This window comes from Giraffa tippelskirchi, chromosome 4 (assembly GCF_054371585.1).
Source record: "Giraffa tippelskirchi isolate mGirTip1 chromosome 4, T2T-mGirTip1v1.2.pri, whole genome shotgun sequence".
In the NCBI taxonomy this organism is placed as follows: Eukaryota; Metazoa; Chordata; class Mammalia; order Artiodactyla; family Giraffidae; genus Giraffa; species Giraffa tippelskirchi.
The window spans coordinates 1,205,886-1,230,206 of NC_137278.1; the positions used below are offsets into that span (position 1 = coordinate 1,205,886).

Consider the following 24,321-nt stretch of genomic DNA (forward strand, 5'->3'; position numbering starts at 1 on the left):
CCTGTGGTCCCGAGGCTTTCTTAGGGGTTGAGGGGTGGCGGGCGGGCTGCTGGGGTGTGTGTCCCGAGACTGCCCTCCACGTCGCAGCAGACCTGAGTCTCGGGAGGTCTGGGTCACCGTGACCGCGAGGACCGCCCCTGGGTGGACTCCTCCCTCCGTGGCCGAGACAGCTGCTCCCGCTGGTCCCCGTCCCCTTCCGCAGGCCCTGCTGCTCAGCGCCTGCAGGCTGGGCTGCCCCGGGCCCTTCTGGTCTCTCCTCTGGTCCCTGAGAGCCCGCGGCAGCCCCAGGGCAGCCCTGAGACGAGCTCCTCTCAACTGGAAGGTGACCCCAGCTACCACTTTCTGTTCCCTGCTGCCCTGAGCTCAAATCCATGGGCGTTAGGTCCAAGGCCCTCGGGCCACAGCTGCCCCGGCCGTGGCCCCTGCTGGCTGCCTCCCGATCGAGCCGGCCCTCCTCAGTGCCTGGGGGCACCCCCACAGCGCTGCCATGTGTGACCGCACCCTCCTTCCTGCTGGGGCAGGGCAGAGAATGTGGGTGGGCGCCCGCTCCCTGCCCACGTGCCAGGCAGGGTCACTGGCCTTCTGAGCCCCTTCCCAGCTGAGGGGCTGGTGGGCCCATCCGGCCAGAGAAGAGAGACCCTGCTGACCCCAGCGGGCCACCAGGAAGCCCACAGGAATAAGGACCACCCTTGAGGGGAGGGCCTGCCCGGGATGCACAGGGACAAATCCTGAAGCGGGTCCGGAAAGAGGCACAGGGGGTGTATGGAGGCTGCCCTCTGACACATGTGAGGTGCTTGGGGAGCGCCTGGCCTTTCCCCCAGACCTGTCCGGCCAGAGCTGGGGGGAGCAGGGCTGTCTGCCTCAGCTGGACCTCCCGATAGAAGGTTCTAGGACGTCTGCTTGGGCTGTTGAGTGTGGTACAGAAGCAACAGGAGTTTCTTCTCTGGAGGCTGGAAGTCTGAGGTCAGGGTGCTAAGAGCCTGGTGTCTGGCGAGGCCCCGGGACGGCCTGTGGACAGCAGCGGTCCCATCGCACCCTCCTCCCTGCACACGTGGGGACAGGTCTCTGGTGTCCTGCGCTCTCCTAAGGGGCCCAGCCCCGCTGGGTTGGAGTCCTACCCTTAGACCCCACTTCACTTCCACCCCCTGCAAGGCCCCAAAGTGACGCGAAAGTGAAGTTGCTCAGTCGTGTCCGACTGTTTGTGACCACGTGGACTGTAGTCCACCAGGCTCCTCCGTCCATGGGATTTTCCAGGCAAGAATACTGGAGTGGGGTGCCATTTCTTTCTCCAGGAGATCTTCCTGACCCAGGGATTGAACCCGGGTCTCCTGCATTGTAGGCAGATGCTTTACATTCTGAGCCACCAGGGAAGTCCATTGGAAGGTTGGTATAACTCCAGACAGGGTTTCTGCCATAAGCCGCATGAGGTCACCACGTTAGCCGAATACATCCGTGTCCAGCACAAGGGCTTCAGCACAGGCGTCTGCGGGGGGCGGGGGCGGGGGCGGGGGGCGGCGGGGACAATTCAGAGGGCGATGACGGAGACCAGGGCTCCCACCACGTGTCATCACTGCTGGCCAGCACAGCAGGTACTGCACAGACAGAGAAACGGGAAAATGCAATCGATGGTTTAAAACAAGGAGTTAGTAAAAAGTGGGGCTTCCCTGGTGGCTCAGACGGTAAAGAATCTGCCTGCAACACGGAGACCCAGGTTCAGTCCCTGGGTCGGGAAGATCTCCTGGAGAAGGGAATAACAACCCACTCCACTATTCTTGCCTGGAGAATTCCGTGGGTGGAGGAGCCTGGCAGGCTACAGTCCATGTGGTCGCAAAGAGTCGGACATAACTGAGTGACTAATTAAAAGTGATGCCGAGAAGAGCCAGGGCTGGGTTTGGAAGCGGAGGCTCCGACACCGGCTTCGCACTCGGAGCTTTCCCTCCGTCCCCGCGGGCACCTTTTCCACCATCCGCAGTCTAGTGCCTCCTCCTAGCCTCTCTTCATCAGTCAGTCAGTTGGGCTGCTTGTCAGCCTGTCCATTTCTCTGTTTACCTATCAGTTGCCACCTGTTGTCACAGATATTTCTTCCTGGGTGCGTGCACGCTCAGTTGCTCAGCCGTGACTCTTTGTGACCCCATGGTCTGTAGCCCCCCAGGCTCCTCTGTCCTGGGATTTCCCAGGCAAGAATCCTGGAGGGGGCTGCCATTTCCTTCTCCAGGGGATCTTCCTGACCCAGGGATCGAACCCTCGTCTCCTGCATTGGCAGGCGGATTCTTTACCGCTGAGCCAGTGAGGAAGCCCATCTTTCTTTCTAACAGGGTAATTTCAGGCAAACTGAATTCTGTAAATCCATCTCATTGATGATTTTGGAGTTATTTGCTTAGAAGCGAGCAAAGCACTTTCTGTTGATGAAACATTTTTTTATCCTTTTGTCCCAAAGGTTATTTTTCCCACCCTTTCGTCATTTCTTACTTCATGTATTTATAATCTCTCCATTTTTTCTTATCTATGTTAGTTAATTCTATTATTTTTTAAAAATAATACTAATGATTCGGTTAATAATCCTGTAAATTAATGGAAAAATTCTGTTCATCTTTTCAAGGACGAGGACTTTTTTTTTTTACTATTCGGGCTCCCAGGCGCAGGGTCCTCGCCACCCCGGGCGCCGATCCAGGGGTTGGGCGCGCCGCACAGACCCGAGGGTGGGCTGGGCGGCTGGGTGGCCCTCCTCCTGCGCTGCTCCTGCTCAGAGGCAGCGGCGGTGGCCCGGCTTCCCTTTACCGGGGTCGTGTACAAGTTCCTTCCTACTGTGCCCAGTCCTGCTGGCCGGTCCCCTGGGTGAGGGCTTTGATCCATTAGTTATATCCGCTGGTCTCTAGTCTCTACTTATTTCCTTCTCCGTGAAGTCCTGTGGTTTATATTGCTGTCTTTTTTTATTTTTAAATTTTATTTTTTCGCTCAGTCGTGTCCAACTCTTTGCAACCCCATGGACTATACAGTCCATGGAGTTCCCCAGACCAGAATACTGGAGTGGGTAGCCTTTCCCTTCTCCAGGGGATCTTCCCAACCCAGGGATCGAACCCAGATCTCCTAGATTCTTTATTAGCTGAGCCACAAGGGAAGCCCCTGTTGTCCTTTTTCAAAAGGACTATTTATTTATTTGTTAGGCGCTGACCCCGCTGCGTGGGGTTCTCCATCGCAGTGATGGGCTTCCTTGCTGTGCACGCTCAGTTGTGTCCAACTCTTCATGACCCCATGGACTTTAGCCCGCCAGGCTCCTCTGTCCATGGAATTCTCCAGGCAAGTATACTGAAGTGGGTTGTCATTCCCTTCTCCAGGGGATCTTCCCGACCCGGGGATCAAACCGGTGTCTCTGGCATCTCCTACATTGGCAGGCAGGTTCTTGACCCTGAGCCACCTGGAAGCTGCTCCACTGTAGATGGGATCTTAGTTCTCTGACCAGGGATGGAAGCTACATCCCCTGCATTGGAAGGTGGATTCTCAACCCCTGGAGCACAGGGAATTCACAGTCCAGCTGTTAGAATTGAGGCTTAATACGTTACTTTCATTCTTTTATTTTTAACGGTGGGTTTAAGATTTTGACGTTTCCCCTGACCCTGTTTCATGTGATATTTTAATAATATTTATTATAAATAAATTCTGCGATTTCACTTTGCATTTTTCTTTCATCTAAGAGTATTTTTTAAAACAGAAAATTTTTAAAAATCCTTGTTTTATTGTCGTTTGGTCAGATAAGTTTGCAATATTTCTACTTTGCGGAGCTCACTGATGCTACCTTGTGGCTAGACAGTCAGTTCTGTGCATGGTTTCCTCTCTGTTATCAAGACATACAATTCCGTGTGCATGTGTGTGAATTTGCTTCAGTTGTGTCTGACTCTTTGTGACCCTATGGACCGTAGCTCACCAGGCTCATCTGTCCATGGGATTTTCCAGGCAAGAGTACTGGAGTGGGTCGCCATGCCCTCCTTCAGGAGGTCTTCCCCACCCAGGGATTGAACCCATGTCTCTTACATCTCCTGCATTGGTAGGCGGGTTCTTCACCATTAGCGCCACCTGTGAAGCCTGTAAAATTAATATATAAACCCTCAAGATCTGCCTTGGACACTTTAGGACTTCTTTATCCACATCAGGGGCTTCCCTGGTGGCTCAGATGGTAAGGAATCTGCCTGCAGTGCGGGAAACCCAGGTTCGATGGGGTCGCAAAGAGTCAGACACGACTAAATGAGTCACACTTTCGCTTTATCCTCACCCACAGTGAGTCCTTAGGCCGACCTTTACTGAGAGGGTGTGTGCTTCTCTCCTGCTACAGCAGCATTTCTGTTTATCTTGCCTTGTACTTTGCCTTTGGCAGTTTGGTGCCAGCTTGTTTTCACCCTTGGAAGTAATTTGATCATTTGCCTGGAGACCCTGAAGAATTTTCCTTTATCGATAAAGTCTGACAGTCAATTTGTTTCCTGAGAACAATTAGCTCTTACTGAATTCTCTCCTGTTTTTGTTCATTTCTGCTCTTAATTAAAAAAAAATATTTCAAGATGTTCTTCTAATGTCCTTCAATGCTTTGGCATATTTACTTCAATTTGGAGTTTCATGTTGTAGTTATTGCTTTCCACATACCTTCCTCTCCTCATGGTGGGATTTCCATTAGCAGAAACGTTTTCATTCTTTTCTTGATTTCTTCTTCGAAGAGCAAAGTATAAAGACTCTTTTAACTCTTTCATTTCCTGAATGGGATTGGCAGTTTTTATGACTTTCAAGATTCCTAATTCATATGCATCCACATGCAGAGGACTTTCAGTTCAGTTCAGTTCAGTTGCTCAGTCGTGTCTGACTCTGTGACCCCATAGACTGCAGCACGTCAGGCTTCCTTGTCCATCACCAACTCCCAGAACTTGCTCAAGTTCATGTCCATCGAGTTGGTGATGCCATCCAACCATCTCATCCTCTGCTGTCACCTTCCCCTCCTGCTTTCAATCTTTCCCAGCATCAGGGTCTTTTCCAGTGAGTCAGTTCTTCATATCAGGTGGCCGAAGTATAGGAGCTTCAACTTTAGCATCAGTCCTTCCAATGAATATTCAGGGTTGATTTCCTTTAGGATTGACTAGTTGGATCTCCTTGCAGTCTAAGGGACTCTCAAGAGTCTTCTCCAACACCACAGTTCAAAAGCATCAATTCTTCGGTGCTCAGCTTTCTTTATGGTCCAACTCTCACATCCATACGTGACCACTGGAAAAACCATAGCTTTGACTAGATGGACCTTTGTCTGCAAAGTAATGTCTCTGCTTTTTAATATGCTGTCTAGGTTGGTCATAGCTTCTCTTCCAAGGAGCAAGCATCTTTTAATTTCATGGCTGCATTCACCATCTGCAGTGATTTTGGAGCCCAAGAAAATAAAGTCTATCACTGTTTCCCCATCTATTTCCCATGAAGTGATGGGACCGGATACCATGATCTTCATTTTTTGAATGCTGAGTTTTAAGCCAGCTTTTTCACTTTCCTCTTTCACTTTCATCAAGAGGCTCTTTAGTTCCTTTTTGCTTTCTGCCATAAAGGTGGTGTCATCTGCATATCTGCGGTTAGTGATATTTCTCCTGGCAATCTTGATTCCAGCTTGTGCTTCATTGAGCCCAGCATTTCGCATGATGTACTCTGCATATAAATTAAATAAGCAGGGTGACAATATACAGCCTTAATATACTCCTTTCCTTCATGACCCAGATAATCATGATGGTGTGATCACTCACCTAGAGCCAGACATCCTGGAATGTGAAGTCAAGTGGGCCTTAGAAAGCATCACTACGAACAAAGCTAGTGGAGGTGATGGAATTCCAGTTGAGCTATTTCAAATCCTCAAAGTTGATGCTGTGAAAGTGCTGCACTCCATATGCCAGCAAATATGGAAAACTCAGCAGTGGCCACAGGACTGGAAAAGGTCAGTTTTCATTCCAATCCCAAAGAAAGGCAGTGCCAAAGAATGCTCAAACTACTGCACAATTGCACTCATCTCACGCGCTAGTAAAGTAATGCTCAAAATTCTCCAAGCCAGGCTTCAGCAATACATGAACCGTGAATGTTCAGATGTTCAAGCTGGTTTTAGAAAAGACAGAGGAACCAGAGACCAAATTGCCGACATCCGCTGGATCATCAAAAAAGCAAGAGAGTTCTAGAAAAACATCTATTTCTGCTTTATTGACTATGCCAAAGCCTTTGACTGTATGGATCACTACAAACTGTGGAAAATTCTGAAAGAGATGGGAATACCAGACCACCTGACCTGTCTCTTGAGAAACCTGTATGCAGGTCAGGAAGCAACAGTTAGAACTGGACATGGAAAAACAGACTGGTTCCAAATAGGAAAAGGAGTACGTCAAGGCTGTATATTGTCACCCTGCTTATTTAACTTATATGCAGAGCACATCATGAAAAACGCTGGGCGGGAGGAAGCACAAGCTGGAATCAAGATTGCTGGGAGAAATATCAATAACCTCAGATATGCAGATGACACCACCCTTATGGCAGAGAGTGAAGAAGAACTAAAGAGCCTCTTGATGAAAGTGAAAGAGGAGAATGAAAAAGTTGGCTTAAAGCTCAACGTTCAGAAAACTAAGATCATGGCATCTGGTCCCATCACTTCATGGGAAATAGATGGGGAAACAGCGGAAACAGTGTCAGATTTTATTTTGGGGGGCTCCAAAATCACTGCTGATGGTGATTGCAGCCATGAAATTAAAAGACGCTTACTCCTTCAAAGGAAGGTTATGACCAGCCTAGATAGCATATTTAAAAGCAGAGACATTACTTTGCCGAAGGTCCATCTAGTCAAGGCTATGGTTTTTCCAGTGGTCACGTCTGGATGTGAGAGTTGGACGCTGAAGAAAGCTGAGCACCAAAGAATTGATGCTTTTGAACTGTGGTGTCAGAGAAGACTCTTGAGAGTCCCTTGGACTGCAAGGAGATCCAACCAGTCCATCCTAAAGGAGATCAGTCCTGGGTGTTCATCGGAAGGACTGATGTTGAAGCTGAAACTCCAATACTTTGGCCACCTCATGTGAAGAGTTGACTCACTGGAAAAGACCCTAATGCTGGGAAGGATTGGGGGCAGGAGGAGAAGGGGACGACAGAGGATGAGATGGTTGGATGGCATCACTGACTTGATGGACATGGGTTTGGGTAGACTCCGGGAGTTGGTGATGGACAGGGAGGCCTGGCATGCTGTAATTCATGGGGTCGCAAAGAGTCGGACATGACTCAGCAACTGAACTGAACTGAACAGAACTGTTGTTCCATATCTGATTCTAACTGTTGCTTCTTGACCTGCATACAGAATTCTCAGGAGGCAGGTAAGGCAGTCTGGTATTCCCATCTCTTGAAGAATTTTCCACAGTTTGTTGTGATCCACACAGTCAAAGGCTTTGGTGTAGTCAATAAAGCAGAAGTAGATGCTTTCCTGGAATTCTCTTGCTTTTTCTGTGATCCAACGGATGTTTTCAAGTTGATCTCTGGTTCCTCTGCCTTTTCTAAATTCAGCATGAACATCTGAAAGTTCTCATTTCACATATGTTGAAGCCTGGCTTGGAGAATTTTGAGCATTATTTTGCTAGTGTGCGAGATGAGTGCAGTTGTGCAGTAGTTTGAACATTCTTTGGCATTCCCTTTCTTTGAGATTGGAATGAAAACTGACCTTTCCAGTCCTGTGGCCACTGCTGAGTTTTCCAACTGTGTTTTCATATTGAGTGCAGCACTTTCACAGCATCATCTTTTAGGATTTGAAATAGCTCAACTGGAATTCCATCACCTCCACTAGCTTTGTTCGTAGTGATGTTTCCTAAGGCCTGCTTGACTTTGCATTCCAGGATGTCTGGCTCTAGATGAGTGATCACACCATTGTGATTACCTGGGTCGTGAAGATCTTTTTTGTACAGTTCTTCTGTGTATTCTTGCCACCTCTTCTTAATCTCTTCTGCTTCTGTTAGGTCCATACCATGTCTGTCCTTTATCGAGCCTATCTTTGCATGAAATGTTCCCTTGGTATCTCTAATTTTCTTGAAGAGATCTCTAGTCTTTCCCAATCTGTTGTTTTCCTCTATTTCTTTCCATTGATGACTGAGGAAGGCTTTCTTGTCCCTCCTTGCTATTCTTTGGAACTCTGCATTCAGATGGGAATATCTTTCCTTTTCTCCTTTGCCTTTCACTTCTCTTCTTTTCTCAGTTATTTGTAAGGCCTCCTCAGACAACCATTTTGCCTTTTCTCATTTGTTTTTCTTGGGGGTGGTCTTGACACTGCCTCTTGTAGGATGTCATGAAGTTTCATTCATAGTTCTTCAGGCATCTGTCTGTCAGATTTATTCCCTTGAACCTATTTGTCATTTCCACTGTACAACCATAAGGGATTTGACTTAGGTCATACCTGAATGGTCTAGTGGTTTTCCCTAGTTTATTCAGTTCAAGCCTGAATTGGCAATTAGGAGTTCATGATCTGAGCCACAGTCTGCTCCCGGTCTTGTTTTTGCTGACTGTATAAGCGTCTCCTCAATGGACGCTCTCTAATGGGTGGCATTTGGGTGCTGGTGTGTGTGTGAAGTTTGGCTGTCTGTTGTCTTGAAGGATCCTACATTTACAGGTGTTTATTTTACTCCACTACCCAGTGTGGAAAAGCACTCTTGCCCTTTCTAATGCTCCCCCTCCCCCAAAGTGATGCCTTTCTGAAGTTGCCACGGAGCCCCGAGGTGCCCCTGTGGGCCCATCCTGGCGGCTGCTCTGCGTCCCTCGTCCAAGTTCTGGACCTGTTTCAGCTCAATCTTCGGGCACTTGTCCATCTCCTCTCCTCTCCAGTCTTTCTTAGTTCTCCAGGAAGTCTTAAGACGAGGCTCGAGAGAGATCTTTGGTGGACTTTGGGGTTTTTTACTTACAAGATACGTGAGGTTTCTATTTTTCATGATTTGTGTGGTTGCTTTTTTTCTTTTTTTGCAGGACTGCAGAGATTGAGTTTTAATAATGGTCACTATCTTGTGTTACACAGATGTTCTTTAACTGCCTTTTTTATAGTTTCATCTTTAGAGTTTATAATGTTTTGTGAAAATGCAATACAGTTTCAAATATGGTTCTCACCTCATTAAGCAGAGTAATCTTAGCTGTTTTCACAGCCTATGCTGCCGTCTGAGTTGTCTGAGTACACTCCCCCCAACTAAAGTCCTGTGCGGACAATAACCAACAAGGTCCTGCTGCGAATGCAGCACAGGGAACTCTGCTCCGCGTCATGCGGCCGCCTGCAAGGGGCGGGGTTTGGGGAGCATGGTACGCGTATGCGTGAGGCTGAGTCCCCCTGTTCACCTGAAACCATCGCGATATTGTTAATTGGCTATACCCCAGCGGAAAATAAAAAGTTTAAATAAAAAAAAAGAATGTGTGTGTGTGTGTGTATATATATAAAAGAAGCTCTAATTCTTTGGCCACCTGTTGTGAAAAACTGACTCATTGGAAAAGACCCTGATGCTGGGAAAGATTGAAGGCGGGAGGAGAAGTGGACGACAGAGGATGAGATGGCCGGATGGCATCGCTGACTCAATGGACATGAGTTTGGGAGTCGGTGACGGACAGGGAGGCCTAGTGTGCTGTGGTCCATGGGGTCGCAAAGAGTCGGACCGACTGAGCGACTGAACTGAACTGATACATACACATATATGTAAAACTGAATCACTTTCCGTATAGCAGTAATTAACATAACACCGTAAATCAACTATATTTCAATAAAATAATTAAAATAAAAAAATAAAAAGTCATAAAATGAAAGTAACTCAGTCTTGTCCGACTCCGTGACCCCGTGGACTGTAGCCCACCAGGCTCCTCTGCCCATGGGATTTTCCAGACAAGAATACTGGAGTGGGTTATCATTTCCTTCTCCAGGGGATCTTCCCAACACAGAGGTTGAACCTAGGTCTTCTGCTTTGCAGGCGGTCTCTTTACCGACTAAGCCACTAGGGAAGCCCAATGGGTCTGCTTCTAGCATCTGCTTTTTTCTGCTGTCCCGCTCACCTAGTCTTCATCTCCCAGGTGTTTTTTCAGGAAACTCTACTTGAAAAAATAATGAACAAGGTTAACGTGAAGGTTGGGATGATGTTTTTGTCTTTCACTGTTGTTTTCTCCCGTCAGGCGTCTGGGAGGCTGGTGGTCAGGTGGGGACCACCCCATCCGAGCTTAGGCTGATGTCCTCCGGGCCTGGGGGCAGGGCGACGCTTCGCTGCAGGTCTGTGTGTGATGGGCTCTCTTTGGTCCCCTTTCCTGCAGAGCGCGTCCTATCTCCAAGCAGGGGTGGGGCACTGGCTTATCTGAGCCCCTTCCTGGGAAGGCCCAGCAGGACAGATGGCTTCATCTTTCGTCACCTTCCAAGCTGCCTGTCCTGTGTCCATAGCACCCTGGAAGCCAGCCAGCAGAGGATTCTGGGAGCTGTGGTTTGCAGGGCCCCCCTCCCTGGGAGGGTATCCTCCCAGCGACTTCCGCTTGGGTTTTGGGGCCTCAGACAGATCCTGCCGAACCCTCTGACCTCTGCTCCCAGGCAGGGTCTCCAGTGACCCAGAGTGGGCAGCCCAGGTCCAGGGAAAGCTCTCATGTGGCCTTGGGGGCCCGGCCAGGCTCATGGTGAGCAGAGGTGGGAGGCATCAGAGTGAGGCTGCCCAGAGAGTGGGCAGGTCCGGATGGGTGGGTGGGCAGCGGAAGGCACAGGGCATTCCAGTTAGGTGCTTGGCCGTGCGGGGCAGGAGACAAGGGCCAGCCGGGCAGGAAGGTGGGTGGACCGGGAGTGGGTGGGAGCTTTCAAAAAAAATGGGGGTGGGAATTTTTGTATTTTCAATGCTTAAAACAACAGATACCCCAAACCGCAGCTTCTGGAGGAACTGTTTGTTCTTGCCTCTCTTCTCAGACGTGACCTTGGCCTGGGCTCAAGAGCAGGGTCTCTGGCCCTCCTAGACTGAGCGAGAGAGGGTTGGCTCCCTGGAAGGGAGGGGATGGTGCAGCCAGGGGCAGGATGCACATTCTGGAAACTTCCAAGTGAAGGGCAGCTGGAGAAGCCAGGGTGGCATGAAGGTGTCCATGTGGAAGGGGCCCCGCACACGCTCCCGACCCCTACCTGCTCTCTGGTGTGGCTGGAGGCTGAGGAGAGTGGCAAGAGGCAGCCCGGCGGTGAGCGGCCGCCCACAGCACTGCGTTCAGAGCCATATAAATGGGCTTCCCGAGGCGGGAGGGCTGCTCACCTGGGCCCGGGCAGGTCGCTGGCGTGTGGACCTCGGGAGGATGAGTGCTGTGCTGCTGGCCACCCTGCTGGCTTTGGTCTCGGCGCCCCGGGCCCAAGCTGTGTGGCTGGGGAGGCTGGACCCTCAGCAGGTGACGGCTTCCCCGCACCGGCACGGGTCCTCAGGCCTTTGTGATCTCTGGGCTCCCCCAGGGCTCCCCATACCATGTGGGCTGCAGGAGGCTGGGCTGGGGCTGGAGGGACTGGCCCCTCACCTGTGCCCCCTCCCTCAGCTCATGGGGTCCTGGTACGTCCTTGCCGTGGCCTCGGGGGAGAAGGACTTCGCGCTGGAGAAGGCCACAAAGAGCGTCGAGGGGGTCGAGGTGATGCTGACGTCCCAGAACACCCTGAAGATGCGGGCTTCCCGGCACAGGTGGGGGGGGTGGGGGGCAGGCTGGGTGGCCAGCCCACTCTCCCCTCCCTCCGCACCGGGGTCTGCTCTGAGCTCCACCCTCCGCCGGGTCTCCGGGGTCTGGTTCTGGGGCTTCCGGCCGGGGGCGGGGCCCTGGGTGGGACTCACGCCTTCTCCAGCGAAGCCAGCACAGCCTCTGACCGCCCCTCTGCCCCGGCCCTTGGGCAACTTGCAAGTGGGTCTGGTCAGCGGGAGAGGCCGCTTCTTTGTTCAAGGCCCTCCTGAGCGGCGCCCACATGGTCCGGGGGGCCCTGGGGGAGCCCGGAGATCACAAAGCCCCGAGGACCTGCGTCACCTAAGTGTCCAGGCCCCCTCCTGTCGCTTGGGATGGCTGGTGGGGCGCCATCCCAGCCCTGGGGTCATTACGCAGCCTGAGCGGACAGGCAGCCCCGTCCCGAGAGGAGGCTGTCTGCCCTGCTCCCCAGGTGCCCTGATCCTTCCCGCAGCCGAGTCTGCTGGGGCTGCCGCCCAGCCAGGCTGGCCTGGCCGTGGACAAGCCAGGACAGAGGACATCGGGCTTGGGGCGGGGGCCCTGCCGTTCTGGGTGAGCCCAGGGTCACACGCATCGTGGGCTGTAGCCCCAGAGCCACGTGGCTCAGAGAGTCCTAACTAAGCTGGCAAAAAGCCATCCAAACACGGAAACTTGGCATCCGGAAGGCCAGGGCCCCGTGGGACAGCCGTGGACAGTGAGGGGACGCGGGCGCTTGTGGGGCGGGGGTCTCCCGGCCCTTTCTGGGGTCCGCTTGTGGGTGTCATCGGTCAGCGGCCTCGCTCCCTGCTGCGTGGAGGCGCGTGTGCCTGAGGACCTCGGCCACGCCGGGGCGGAGGGCGGCGGGGCCCAGGGCCCAGCTGTAGGACGCACACTGACAGCAGGGCTGAAGGACAGGCTAGAGGGCGCTTCTCTTTGTTATTTAAGGTGAATTTCACGTGTTGGTCTTCGAATAGGAAACACATTTACCTGATTCAAAAATCCGAGTCCCATGGCAATTTCCCGGGAGTCCAAGGCTTAGGACTCTGTGCCCTCAGTGCCAAGGGCCGCAGTTCGATCCCTAGCCAGGGAACAAAGATCCCACAAACTGTGCCGTGCAGACAAAGGAGAATGGGAGGTGGACAGCAGGGGTCTTTCCTCCCCCTCCTTAGCCAGGACCCCTCCCAACAGGCAGCCCTTGGCTTTGATCTGTGGTGGCTCCTCGGAGATGTTCAGGAACGTGCAACCACATGCAAGTCTGTTAAATACGCAGGCAAGCCACAGTTTGGTGTCAGCCCCCCGGGGTCTCTGCCCTCTTTTGAAACATTTAAGATTTTTATTCTCTTGTGCCTTTCTTAAAGTTTTAAAAGCTGTGGTAAGATAAACATAGCATAAAATTCACCGTCTTAACCATTTTAAGCACACAGTTCAAGGGCATCGAACACATTCACGCTGTGCAAACCTCGCCACCGTCTCCGTGACTTGTCACCTTCTGGAACTGACCCCCTGTCCCCGCCAGACACTCACTCCCCGTCCCCTCCCGCAGCCCCGGGCAGCACCATCTACTTCCGTCTCTGCGGGTTTGATTCCTCTAGGGCCTCACACGAGTGGATCCTGCACTAGTCTTTTTTTTAAAGAAAAAATTTTGTTGATGTCTCTGCGTTCGCTCGGGCTCTGCTGGGCCTCTGTTGCTGGTGGGCTTTCTCTGGTGGCGGAGGGTGGGGGCTCCTCTCAGCTGCACAGGCCTCTCTTCTGTTTGGGAACGTGGGCACTAGGGCATGCACTCAGTCGCGCTGCGGCATGTGGGATCCTCCCAGACCGGGGACCGAGCCCTTGTCTCCCGCACTGGCAGCCAGACTCTTTACCACTGAGGTGAGGAAGTGGTAGGAGGCCCCTACGTTTGTCTCATGTCTGGTTTATTTCACAGAACATAGTGTCCTCCAGGTTCACCCGTGTTGCAGCCTGTGTCGGGATTTCCTTCTTGAGGGCTGAGTAATATTCCACTTCAGGGATGGTCCACATCTAGCTCCCTTTCATCCATTGATTGATGTCTGGATTGCTTCCAGCTTTTGGGCTTTGTAAACACAGGTGTGCGAATGTCTCTTTGAGACCCTGTTTTCAATTCTTTTGGAGACACACCCAGATTGTGGGAATTTTGGGTCATCTGCTGACTCTATGTGACCTTTTTTTGAGAAACTCGTTTTTTCACAGCCAAGTAATACTCCCCTGGGCTGCCTTCCAGGGCTCTGCTGACGGACAGACAGTGGTCTCCAGTCTTTCGTAACTGGAAACACTTTGGGGTGTGGACGCTGGTGCACTGGCCTGGGAGGGACAAATCCCTAGGAGCTGAAGTGCGTCTGTCCTTTCTCCATGTCACATGAGGCGGGCGCCCCGAGCTGGTGTGGGACTGGGTGTCTGCTTGCCCTGCGTTCTTGGCCATCTGATAGGTGACAGCTGGGCCCCAGGTTGTTTTTGCTGCCTCTTCTGATCACAGGGGAGCAGGCATCTCGGGGCCTGTTCCTTCTGGGGCTCCTCCCCAGCCCAGTCTGTTCATATCTTTTGCATATTTTTCCCCAGGGTAGGTTTTTATTGACTCACGAGAATGCTTGGGTATCGGTGGTTTTGGCCATTGTCTGTAACAAAGGTTAGCTGCAAATTTATTTCCCAGTCTGTCATTCTTACACCTCCGAGCAGTTTTTGGTAGGAAGACTTCTTTCTGTGTTTGTGTAGCTGTAACACTAGCTTCTTTTTAGGGCCTCTGGGTCTTGTGATGTAGCTGTTAGGAGCTCTTTCCACCTCCCTGGAGCTGAGAGGCCTCTGATCTCTGACCTGCTCGGGGCTACGCCCTGGGGACCTGCGAGGTGTGACCGCTGGTGGGCGCCCAGCTGCCCCGCACCCCTTGCCGGGGCCCCTCTTCCTCCACCGGCCGGAGATGGTCACTTCGTGGCGCACTAACCTCCTGGGCATTTCGCTTCATTTCTGGCCTCTCTGCTCTGTTCCTTCCATCAGTCTGCTTTTGCGCCAGTGGGTCCGGTTGCTTTCCCTCTCGTGGCTCCGCAGTCCACATTGTTCGGTGATCGGCTGGTTCTTGCTGGTGATGCTCCTTTCGGGCTTTTCCTCGTGACTCCTGGGTCTTGCAGGGAACTTGGACGTGAGCTCACCTTGCAGCGCTCACAGAAGGCAGTCTGCTCATTGTACGGGTTGACGGCTTAGGGACACTGGCCCCTTTAGAGGTGAAGTCGCTTTACCCCAAACTGCAGACCCTGTTTGTCTCAGGCTCCTTGCATGCCCTCGGCAGCGCTCCCAAGGTTTCTGCATGTGGATCTGGCAAAACAGGTCCCTCGGGAGGTAACAGAGCCAGTTCTGCATTCTGCAGGTCCCTGGCAAGCCTGCGGCCCCAACGGGTCACCTGCGGTTGAGAGCAGGGTTTCTGGGTAACTGCGGCCCCCGAGGGGGAGGCAGAGCCCTGCCGCAGCCATGTTGGCCGGGTCTGGGCGGCCAAGCCTGTCTCCTGGTCTGCACCTGGACCTGGGTGACGATGGGTCCTTCTCTGCTCCAGGCTGGAGAGATGCCATCTGCAGGCTGTGGAGTTGCGGAGACAAACCCCCGGATGGGCCTTCGGGAATCCCTGTGAGGGTGACGGCCACCGCGGTCCTGCCGGGCAGCGTGGGGGCTCCTCCAGCCCCCTGACCGCTGCCCGGCTGCCTTCTGCCCCCAGCTGCATCCCCAGGCCTCTGTGCACGGGGTCAGCCCCTCGGGATGGGGAGGGGCCGCCCCATCCCAGCTCCAGGGGCGCTCCTCCGGGAACTGGGAGGTCCTCGGTGCCAGTCCTGAGGACAGAGGGCCTGACCTCGGCTGGAAGCTCAGCGGGACCCCAGCCCCCCAGCTATGCTGTCTGGGGAGAGTGGGCGTGGGTGGGGGTGTACTCTGCCCCCGTGGGGACTGGATCTGAGGAGGGTGACCCGGGGTAAGCTGGGGCTCACCTGCCATCCCTCGACCACCTGGAGACCCCGTATGCCGGGGCTGGGTGGGGGCGGGAGACCGAGGGGACAGAGCCTGGGGGCTCTTGGTCTGCTGAGGTCTGACGCCCCCACTGGGGGCACCTGTCTCTAGCCCTTGGCGTGCTGGAGTACCGGGTGCTGGGCACCAACTTCAGGGACTACGCCATAGTGTTCACGCAGCTGGAGGTCCAGGAGGAGGCCTTCAGCACGGTGGAGCTGTACAGTGAGTGCACGGGCCTTGAGCGCCCGCTCCGCCCCCCTCCCACCAGCCCACCGGCCCTGCGCCTGCCTCCCGGGCGCCCCCTCCCCACGCACAGCCCCTCCCTGCTTGAGTCCCCCGGCGGCAGGAGTGAGCCTGCCTGGAGGGGGCGAGCAGGGGGCTGCACGTGGCCACGAGCCTTGGCTCAGAGGGAGCACAGTCCCGCCATCTGTCGGCTTCTCGGGGTGGCCCCTCCTCTCCCCCACTCCTGCTCGGCTCTCCCCCAACCCCACAGGCCGGACGGCCCTGGCCAGTCAGGAGGCCCTGGGCCGCTTCGCCAGGTGGAGCCGGAGCCTGGGCTTCCTGTCGCAGCAGCAGGCTGAGCTCCAGAGGGACCGTGAGTGTCGTCAGATGCCAGGGGGCCGTTTGCCAGCTTGGGGACCTTCTTGGCCTCGGGGAGTCAGGCCGAGCTCAGGGGGGCTCCGAGGGGTCCGCTGTTCCCCGCCCAGCATCAGGCCTGCGGGGTGGATGGGGCAGGCGGTGCGTGGGGCCCTGGGCGCCGGTGGGCGAGGGGCCGGCCATCCTCACCGCGGCCCCTTTCCCCCCCAGTCACCTGCGCACACAAGGTCTTCCCGGTAAGCGGCCTCCCCGCGCCCCCTCCCCTCCGTGCGGCAGGAGGGGCCTGGGGGCCCCGGGCTCCTCTCATCCAGAGGCTCCACCGAGGGCGGGGCTGGGGGCCCCGGGGCAGCAGACGCCTCTGCGGGTGAGTCCAGGGTGCCGTTGCCCTTCTTGGTTCCCAGTGAACGCTGCAGCCCCCAGGGGCCCGGAGGAGGCTGGCCGGATGCTGCCCTTCCTGCCCACCCGCCCAGGGGCCGGTGGGGGCCGCCTGCCCCCAGGGGCTCTCGCTGTGGGTTCGAATAAACCAGCTCCGCAAACCCTCCCGGGGCGTCTGGCGTGTGTCCAAGCAGGGCCCTGGGCCAGAGGCTGCTGCTCCTCCCGGGGGTCACCTGGGCCCTGGGCCGACAGGAGGCCGGTACGCCTGAACTGGAGCCAGACCCTGCGGTCTGGGTGACGTGTGGGCAGGGCGCTGGGCTGGGGCACCCAGGGCGTGAGAGCTTGGCTTTTCCTGGCCTGGGGCCCCAGAGAGCCAGAGTCTGTCTGTCGTCCTGTGTCCTGAAGTCCTGCAGGAGCAGGCTGGGGGCCACCTCTTGCTCGTGGTGATATCAGGTGCATACAGACACAGACATATGTGAGCATACACGCGCGTGTGTGCACACACATCAGGACCTGCCGAGGGCATCACGCAGGCGGCCCTAGTGTCAGCACCAGCACTGTCTGAGCCCCGTCCGCACAGAGACCCCACTTTCTGCGTGCACGCCCCGTGCAGTGACTCAGTGCCCGTCCAGCCTTTCTCCCCCCAGGGGTGGGGGGGCTAGGACAGGAGACCAACAACCTCCCTGCCAGGTGCCACTGCTCCAGGGGACACTCGGTGACCTCGGGATCATCGAGGCCTCTGTCTTCTGGGGTGTCTTGAGCTGGCTCTGAGGGCCAAGGGTGGGGCTGGCCCTGCCTGTGCTGGGGAGGGCCCAAGACCCCGCCCCGTTGGCCCCTCAGGCTGGCTCACGGCTGCGGTCGGCTGACGCCCACGGCAGGGCCGGCAGCCTGGGCATTTAAGCGCGGTGCCGAGGTGGGCAGCTGAGGCGGTGAGGATGGGGCTGGGCTGGCGGCCGGCCTTGCTGGCCCTGCTGCTGGGGCTGGGCGGGGGCTCCCGGGCACAGGAGCAGCTCCCCCAGGAGTCTCACAACCTCAACTGGCGCAAGGTGAGCCTCGTGGCTCAGCCCCTCACCAGGTGCCGGGGCCAGGGTAGGCGCGGGCAGTGGGCAGAGGGCCCCTGAAGCCCAGGACGGGCTGGCGAGGGGCTGGGCGCTGGCGTCTGCTGTCCCCGAGGGCCTCTTCTGGGGACAGGCTGGGGCTTCAAAGCTCAACTGCCGACCATGGGCCACAAGCCAGGAGCTCTGAGACGGGCACTGCCGAGTCACCCGGAGGAGCCCATGGGTGGAGGGGAGGCGGAGTGAGCAGGCGGGCCCTGGAATAAGGAGACCGCAGCAGGCGGAAGGTCCCGGTGGGGGCGGCCATGGGCACAGGCTGAGCAGACGCGGGGGAGCCAGACAGCGGGCTTCCTTGTGGGGGGGCCGGTGGGATGGGGGACAGCTGGAGGAGAAGGCCCCGAGGTCCACGCAGGCAGGACGCTCTGACCCCTGTGCCCCGGGCCCTGCGCCGCGCCGCCTCAGGTCCCAGAGCAGCTGGATATCCGCCTCCACGGCCAGGGAGGCAGCGGGGCACCCAGGCTGTGGGTCCCGTGGGTCCCGTGGGTCCTGGGAGACCAGGGCTGGGCGGGCCCGTGCGGCAGGCCCCGCACTCTCTCCGCAGTTCTCAGGCTTCTGGTACGTCCTGGCCGTGGCCTCCGATGCCCAGGGGATGCTGCCGCGCAGGGGCCAGAGGAAGCTGGGCGCCTCCGTTGTGCAGGTTCAGGAGGTGGGCCAGCTGAAGGTGGTGCTCGCCTTGAACAGGTGTGCAGGCCAGGGTGGGGGGGCCGGTGGGGGGACCAGGGTGGGGGCTGAGCCCGGGGAAGGGGAGGGGGCCGGTGGGGGGACCAGGGTGGGGGCTGAGCCCGGGGAAGGGGAGGGGGCCGGTGGGGGGACCAGGGTGGGGGCTGAGCCCGGGGAAGGGGAGGGGCCGGTGGGGGGACCAGGGTGGGGGCTGAGCACAGGGAAGGGAAGGAGGCTGGTGAGGGGACCAGGGTGGGGGGACCAAGGTGGGGGGACCAGGGTGGGGGCTGAGCCCAGGGAAGGGGAGGGGCCGGTGGGGGACCAGGGTGGGGGGACCAAGGTGGGGGGACCAGGGTGGGGGGACCAGGGTGGGGGCTGAGCCCAGGGAAGGGGAGGGGGCCGGTGGGGGGACCAGGGTGGGGGCTGAGCCCAGGGAAGGGGAGGGGGCCGGTGGGGGGACCAGGGTGGGGGCTGAGCCCAGGGAAGGGGAGGGGGCCGGTGGGGGGACCAGGGTGGGGGCTGAGCACAGGGAAGGGGAGGGGGCCGGTGGGGGGACCAGGGTGGGGGCTGAGCCCAGGGAAGGGGAGGGGGCCGGTGGGGGGACCAGGGTGGGGGCTGAGCACAGGGAAAGGAAGGAGGCTGGTGAGGGGACCAGGATGGGGGGACCAAGGTGGGGGGACCAGGGTGGGGGCTGAGCACAGGGAAGGGGAGGGGGCCGGTGGGGGGACCAGGGTGGGGGCTGAGCCCAGGGAAGGGGAGGGGGCCGGTGGGGGGACCAGGGTGGGGGCTGAGCCCAGGGAAGGGGAGGGAGCCGGTGGGGGGACCAGGGTGGGGGCTGAGCACAGGGAAGGGAAGGAGGCTGGTGAGGGGACCAGGGTGGGGGGACCAAGGTGGGGGGACCAGGGTGGGGGCTGAGCCCAGGGAAGGGGAGGGGGCCGGTGGGGGGACCAGGGTGGGGGGACCTGGGTGGAGGCTGAGCCCAGGGAAGGGGAGGGGGCCGGTGGGGGACCAGGGTGGGGGGACCAAGGTGGGGGGACCAGGGTGGGGGCTGAGCCCAGGGAAGGGGAGGGGGCCGGTGGGGGGACCAGGGTGGGGGCTGAGCCCAGGGAAGGGGAGGGAGCCGGTGGGGGGACCAGGGTGGGGGCTGAGCACAGGGAAGGGAAGGAGGCTGGTGAGGGGACCAGGGTGGGGGGACCAAGGTGGGGGGACCAGGGTGGGGGCTGAGCCCAGGGAAGGGGAGGGGGCCGGTGGGGGGACCAGGGTGGGGGGACCTGGGTGGAGGCTGAGCCCAGGGAAGGGGAGGGGGCCGGTGGGGGACCAGGGTGGGGGGACCAAGGTGGGGGGACCAGGGTGGGGGCTGAGCCCAGGGAAGGGGAGGGGGCCAGCGGGGGGACCAGACCCATGGTCAGCTTGTAAATCCCACAAGGACCGTCCCCAAACCCCCAGTGCCCATCACTTCCTGCTCTAAAACTCAAGTGGCGGCCTTTGCGAGAAGTCCCCACAGCCCATGCGGGGCTCGGGGGCAGGGGTGCTTGGAGCACCTCCCCTGAGCGGTGGGGCCGGCCTGGGTCCCGGCTGGAAAGTCCAAGGACGGTAGAGCCCTGAGAGGCCTCCCAGGCCCCCAGCTCACAGCCCGCTCCCCCTCCCAGGCCCCCAGCTCACAGCCCGCTCCCCCCTCCCAGGCCCCCAGCTCACAGCCCGCTCCCCGACCCAGGCCCCCAGCTCACAGCCCGCTCCCCCACCCAGGCCCCCAGCTCACAGCCCGCTCCCCCCTCCCAGGCCCCCAGCTCACAGCCCGCTCCCCGACCCAGGCCCCCAGCTCACAGCCCGCTCCCCCTCCCAGGCCCCCAGCTCACAGCCCGCTCCCCCTCCCAGGCCCCCAGCTCACAGCCCGCTCCCCCTCCCAGGCCCCCAGCTCACAGCCCGCTCCCCGACCCAGGCCCCCAGCTCACAGCCCGCTCCCTGACCCAGGCCCCCAGCTCACAGCCCGCTGCCCCATCCAGGTCCCGGGGGTGCCAGACACACTCCCTAGTCCTGCGGAGAGACAGGAAGAAGCCGGTGTTCAGGAACACCTGTGCGTACCCAGTGGGCCCCGGGGGGTCTGGGGAAGGGCCGTCCAGGGCTGCCTGAGCCCCCAGGACCCTGGATGGGACCCCTGAGCTCACGGTCCCCAGCAGTCCTCCCCGAGAACTTGCGCCGGTGGGGACAGGCGCCGGGACACGCGGTCAGCCCACGGGGGCCCAGGGTTGACTCAGCCGGCGCGTGCCCGGGGGCCCGGGCCTGGGGGTGGGGGGCTTTGCTGCCCTTCCAGGCGGTCCCCCATGCGGGTGGTAGGGGCCCGGGGGCCTCTGGAAGGGCGAGAGCGGGCGACGCTGTGCCCCCTCCCGTCCAGTGAGGGGAGTGGAGGGCTTCCGCGTGATGGTCACCGACTACAGCGCCAGCGTGGTCTCCCTGCGCCTGGGCCGGGCCGGCCGGGCCGCCAGGGTCCTGCTGCTCCTCAGTGAGTCCAGGGGCCGCAGCCCCACGGGCCCCGCGGGGTGGCCCCTCCCGAGCCTGTCCAGGGACCCCCACTCCCGGCTGACGCTTCCCGTCTCCCACCAGTGACTGTGTTTCTCTGACCCGGAGCCCGGGGGTGCCCTGGGGGTGGTGGTGCCGGGGGCCCGGGCACCCCTCGACGGGAGGCTCTGATGCTGCGGCTCTGGTCGCCACCCCGCCCCCCGCAGGCAGACAGCCCACGTGCAGCTTCCTGAGCATGAAAAAGTTCGTGGATGCGTGCGAGGCCCTGGGGCTCAGCAGCCGTGTGGCTGTTCTCCCGAAAGACGGTGAGGTGGGGGCGGCACTGCTCCGGAGCCACCCCGAGCCGCCGGGGAGCTGGCCCCCGTGGGGACGGAGGGACAGAGGGCGACAGGGGCGCTTTTAAACAAAGTCACAGCCGTGTGCACGTGACCATCCTATCTTCCCAGGGCCCCTCGAGCACAAGGCGGTCTGAGCCGGGTCCCTGCGGGGCGGCTGGGGGCCAGGGCTGCTCAGCTTTGCCTTCTGCAGGGCCCGAGGCCCCAGGGAGAGCTGCCGCGCGTGCCCTGCAGACGTGGGCTCCCTCGGAGACGCCCAGCCCGCTCATGAACTCTTCCTTCTCCTGCAGCCTCCTGCGCTCACACCATCCTGCCGTGAGAGCCGGACTCCTACCTGGTCCTCCCCGGGAGGCTCGGCTTGTGGTCCTCCTAGACCCCGGGAGCGAGTTCCAGACTGCAAGCTTCATACCCCGCTGCTTGCTGACCTGGGTCTGGAGACCCCAGGCCACTGATGGTGTGGAACTCGGGCCGGGGCTTGGGCCCAGCAGAGTCCTTTAGGGTCTCCGAGGGGTGGGGGTGGGGGTGCATACTGACTGGGGGGGGACCCTGGGGCTGGGTCCTCTGGACGGCGCAGCCAGCCCTCATATGCCGGGAAATAGACGGGGCTGGTCCAGTGTGACGTGCCATGTACCTTCTCTGCCACCGCCCGCCACGTTCCGTGACACTTCCCGGGAAGCTGGGGAGAGGGCCTTGAGCAAAGAGGTGTGACCTCTCATCGAGGAGGCAGACGCCAACACGGTCACCGGGCTCAGTCGTGGGCCCTGAGGACTGTGTCCAGAGGTGCCAAGTGCAAACCGCGGCAGGTCGGGGAGGAGGCGTCAGGGAGAGCTTCTTGGAGGACGTGACGTTTGAGCTGAGAAAGTTTTGGTGGTGCTGGAGCCTTCCCGGAAGAGGAGAGAGCCTGAAAACCCCCAGAGCAGCGGAGACAGCGGGGGAGGGCGGTGCGGGTAGGGCGGTGCGGGCAGGGTGGTGCAGGGCCGCTTGGAAGGGGAGGGCAGTTCGGGGAGGGCGGTGCGGGCAGGGTGGTGCAGGGCTGCTTGGAAGGGGAGGGCGGTGCGGGGAGGGTGGTGCAGGGCCGCTTGGAAGGGGAGGGCGGTGTGGGCAGGGTGGTTCGGGGAGGGCGGTGCAGGGCCGCTTGGAAGGGGAGGAGGTGGGCGGGGCTGCCGGTGTCCTGGGAGAGATGGGCTCCAGAGCGGAGGTCGGGGTGGGGGACGGATGTCTTAGAGCGACAGGTTTATTTAGTGGTGAGGGTTGTCATTGTGGACATGAGGGCGCCTACAGAGAAGAGAAACAGGAATGAATCGGTCAGCTACTGCTGCGTAACAACCATGCATGTGTATTTCTGTTTGTTACCATTTCGGCTGCTCCTCGACTTGCAGGATCTTAGTTCCCTGACTAGGGATTGGACCCAAGGCCAGGGCAGTGGAAGCACCCGAGTCCTACCCACTGGACTGCCAGGGAATTCCCCCCGACAAATGTGTTTAGTGCCCCCCTGGGGCTCAGCTCGAGATTGGGGGGGCGCAGGCGGGCTGAGCTGTGGACTCTGCCAAGGGTGCTCTGCCGGCTCTGGGGGGCGGGAGGTGGGCTAATTTGGGCCGGCTCAGCCCCGGGGGCTCGGGGGCCCTCGCCCTCCAGCTGCTGGGCCAACCACGGGGTGCGTGTCTCGTGGCCGCAACGAGGGCACACGGGGTGCGGGCAGCGAGCAGGAGTCCCCTGAAGGCTCAGGCCCGCCCGGTGTTGCTGGCCTCCGCCCTCCAAGTCACCGCCTGGCCCCACCCTCCACTGCAGTAGCTCTCTTGGGGGTCTTCCCTCCGCCGACCTCTCCGCTCCCAGGGCTCCCATCGCACCGGCATGGTCTGAGCCCTGCAGGGCCTCCTCTACACCACGTACCTCCCGGCCCAGCGCTCGGCCTCCCTGGTGGACGGAGAGAGGAGGGCCGTCTGGGCACTCCCGTCCAGGGAGGAGGAAGGGTGGCCCCCTGGGGGTGGGGTCCCCGGAGCGCGGTTCTGAGGCCCCAGTGCTTGGTCCTTGGAGATGCTTCTTTTTCACGTGCTCACGTGCTTGGCCACTTCTGAAGGAGGCGTGGGCACACGCGCCAGTGGGCGCAGCCCTCAGCCCATCTCCGGCCTGGGGGGTTGGCCCAAGGCCACCCGGCTCCAGGCTCAGCTGCGAGATGCTTGCAAGGCTTGGAGGGTTTTCCATGCATTTGCCTCCAGCGTTCTCCAGGTGCCCAGGGCCACACCCATGGGTCCTCAGGAAACCCGCCTTTCCCCAGGCCTGATGGTTAGAGTCTGGGAGCTCTCAGTCTCAAACATCCGAGGGGCCCTTATGTGAGCCTCGAAGGCTCCCTGGAGCCTTAGTACTTCCCACTGTCCAGCAAGAGCGTTGCCCCAGGATCTTGGTCTGCTCTGCACCCTGAGGCTGGGTCTCATCGTGGCGCTGGGATTGGGTTTTGTTCCCTGTATTTTAACAGCCACCTCCTAGATTTGGTCCCAGCTGGCCTCAACCCTCCTGCGGGGGTTACTCTGACATGAGAGCCCCTCAGGTCCTGGAGGACCCTGCCCACCCCTCCCATGAGGGGCCGATTCCTCTGGGCGTCCCCACGAGGGCACAGGTACACGCGTGCACACACACACTCACACTCACTGGCTGTCCTGCTGGGGGTCAGAGGGGTGCGCACACAGGGAGAGAGGAGAGGGGTGAGAAGGAGGAGGCTGGGGATGGAGATAATGACCCCCCAGCGATGTGCCCGGCCCATAGCGTGGGAAGGGGGTCGCCAGGGTGCCCACTGGGCCACCCCTAGAGAGGCCTGGGGAAGACAGGGTCTGGGGTCCTGTGTCCACCACTCCGGGCCCCGGGAACTAGGAGGAGGCCCCTCCCCAGTGTGGAGGGGCCACAGGAGAGGAGGCCTCAGCTGACTCCCCTGTAGAGGGGGTGCTTAGACGGGGTAGTCCCCGAGGTCCCATAAGACTGCAGGAGAGTCTGTTGGCCTTGCTCCCCCATCCGTGACCCACTGTGCTCCGAGTCCTTGGAAAAAGCTT

At 59.0% G+C, this 24,321-nt stretch overlaps 2 protein-coding genes across 2 annotated transcripts; both read left to right on the plus strand.

Annotated features, from left to right (window-relative positions):
• Positions 1 to 11,301: 11,301 nt before the first annotated feature.
• On the plus strand, positions 11,302 to 17,578 carry LOC145544636 (epididymal-specific lipocalin-6-like). The gene is made up of 8 exons (XM_081587504.1): positions 11,302 to 11,391; positions 11,533 to 11,672; positions 15,239 to 15,309; positions 15,793 to 15,903; positions 16,175 to 16,276; positions 16,489 to 16,514; positions 16,749 to 16,912; positions 17,494 to 17,578. The coding sequence occupies exons 1-8, from the start codon at positions 11,302 to 11,304 to the stop codon at positions 17,576 to 17,578; spliced, it is 789 nt and encodes a 262-aa protein (XP_081443630.1).
• Positions 17,579 to 17,588: 10 nt separating this feature from the next.
• On the plus strand, positions 17,589 to 21,599 carry LCN10 (lipocalin 10). Its single transcript, XM_081588275.1, has 6 exons — positions 17,589 to 17,699; positions 18,310 to 18,449; positions 20,432 to 20,502; positions 20,821 to 20,928; positions 21,152 to 21,250; positions 21,571 to 21,599. Exons 1-6 carry the CDS (start codon positions 17,589 to 17,591, stop codon positions 21,597 to 21,599), a joined length of 558 nt encoding a protein of 185 aa, XP_081444401.1.
• The last annotated feature ends 2,722 nt before the right edge of the window (positions 21,600 to 24,321 follow it).

What these genes read in the sequence shown, in the direction of transcription:
- LOC145544636 (XM_081587504.1), top strand. Translation starts at nt 11,302, where the DNA reads ATGAGTGCTGTGCTGCTGGCCACCCTGCTGGCTTTGGTCTCGGCGCCC. An exon ending in ATGGGCCTTCGGGAATCCCT is followed by an intron (nt 15,310 to 15,792) that starts GTGAGGGTGACG and finishes ACCTGTCTCTAG; the next exon opens with CCCTTGGCGTGCTGGAGTAC. An exon ending in CCTGGGCCGACAGGAGGCCG is followed by an intron (nt 16,913 to 17,493) that starts GTACGCCTGAAC and finishes TTGGCCCCTCAG; the next exon opens with GCTGGCTCACGGCTGCGGTC.
- LCN10 (XM_081588275.1), top strand. Translation starts at nt 17,589, where the DNA reads ATGGGGCTGGGCTGGCGGCCGGCCTTGCTGGCCCTGCTGCTGGGGCTG. An exon ending in ACAACCTCAACTGGCGCAAG is followed by an intron (nt 17,700 to 18,309) that starts GTGAGCCTCGTG and finishes CTCTCTCCGCAG; the next exon opens with TTCTCAGGCTTCTGGTACGT. An exon ending in GTGGTGCTCGCCTTGAACAG is followed by an intron (nt 18,450 to 20,431) that starts GTGTGCAGGCCA and finishes TGCCCCATCCAG; the next exon opens with GTCCCGGGGGTGCCAGACAC.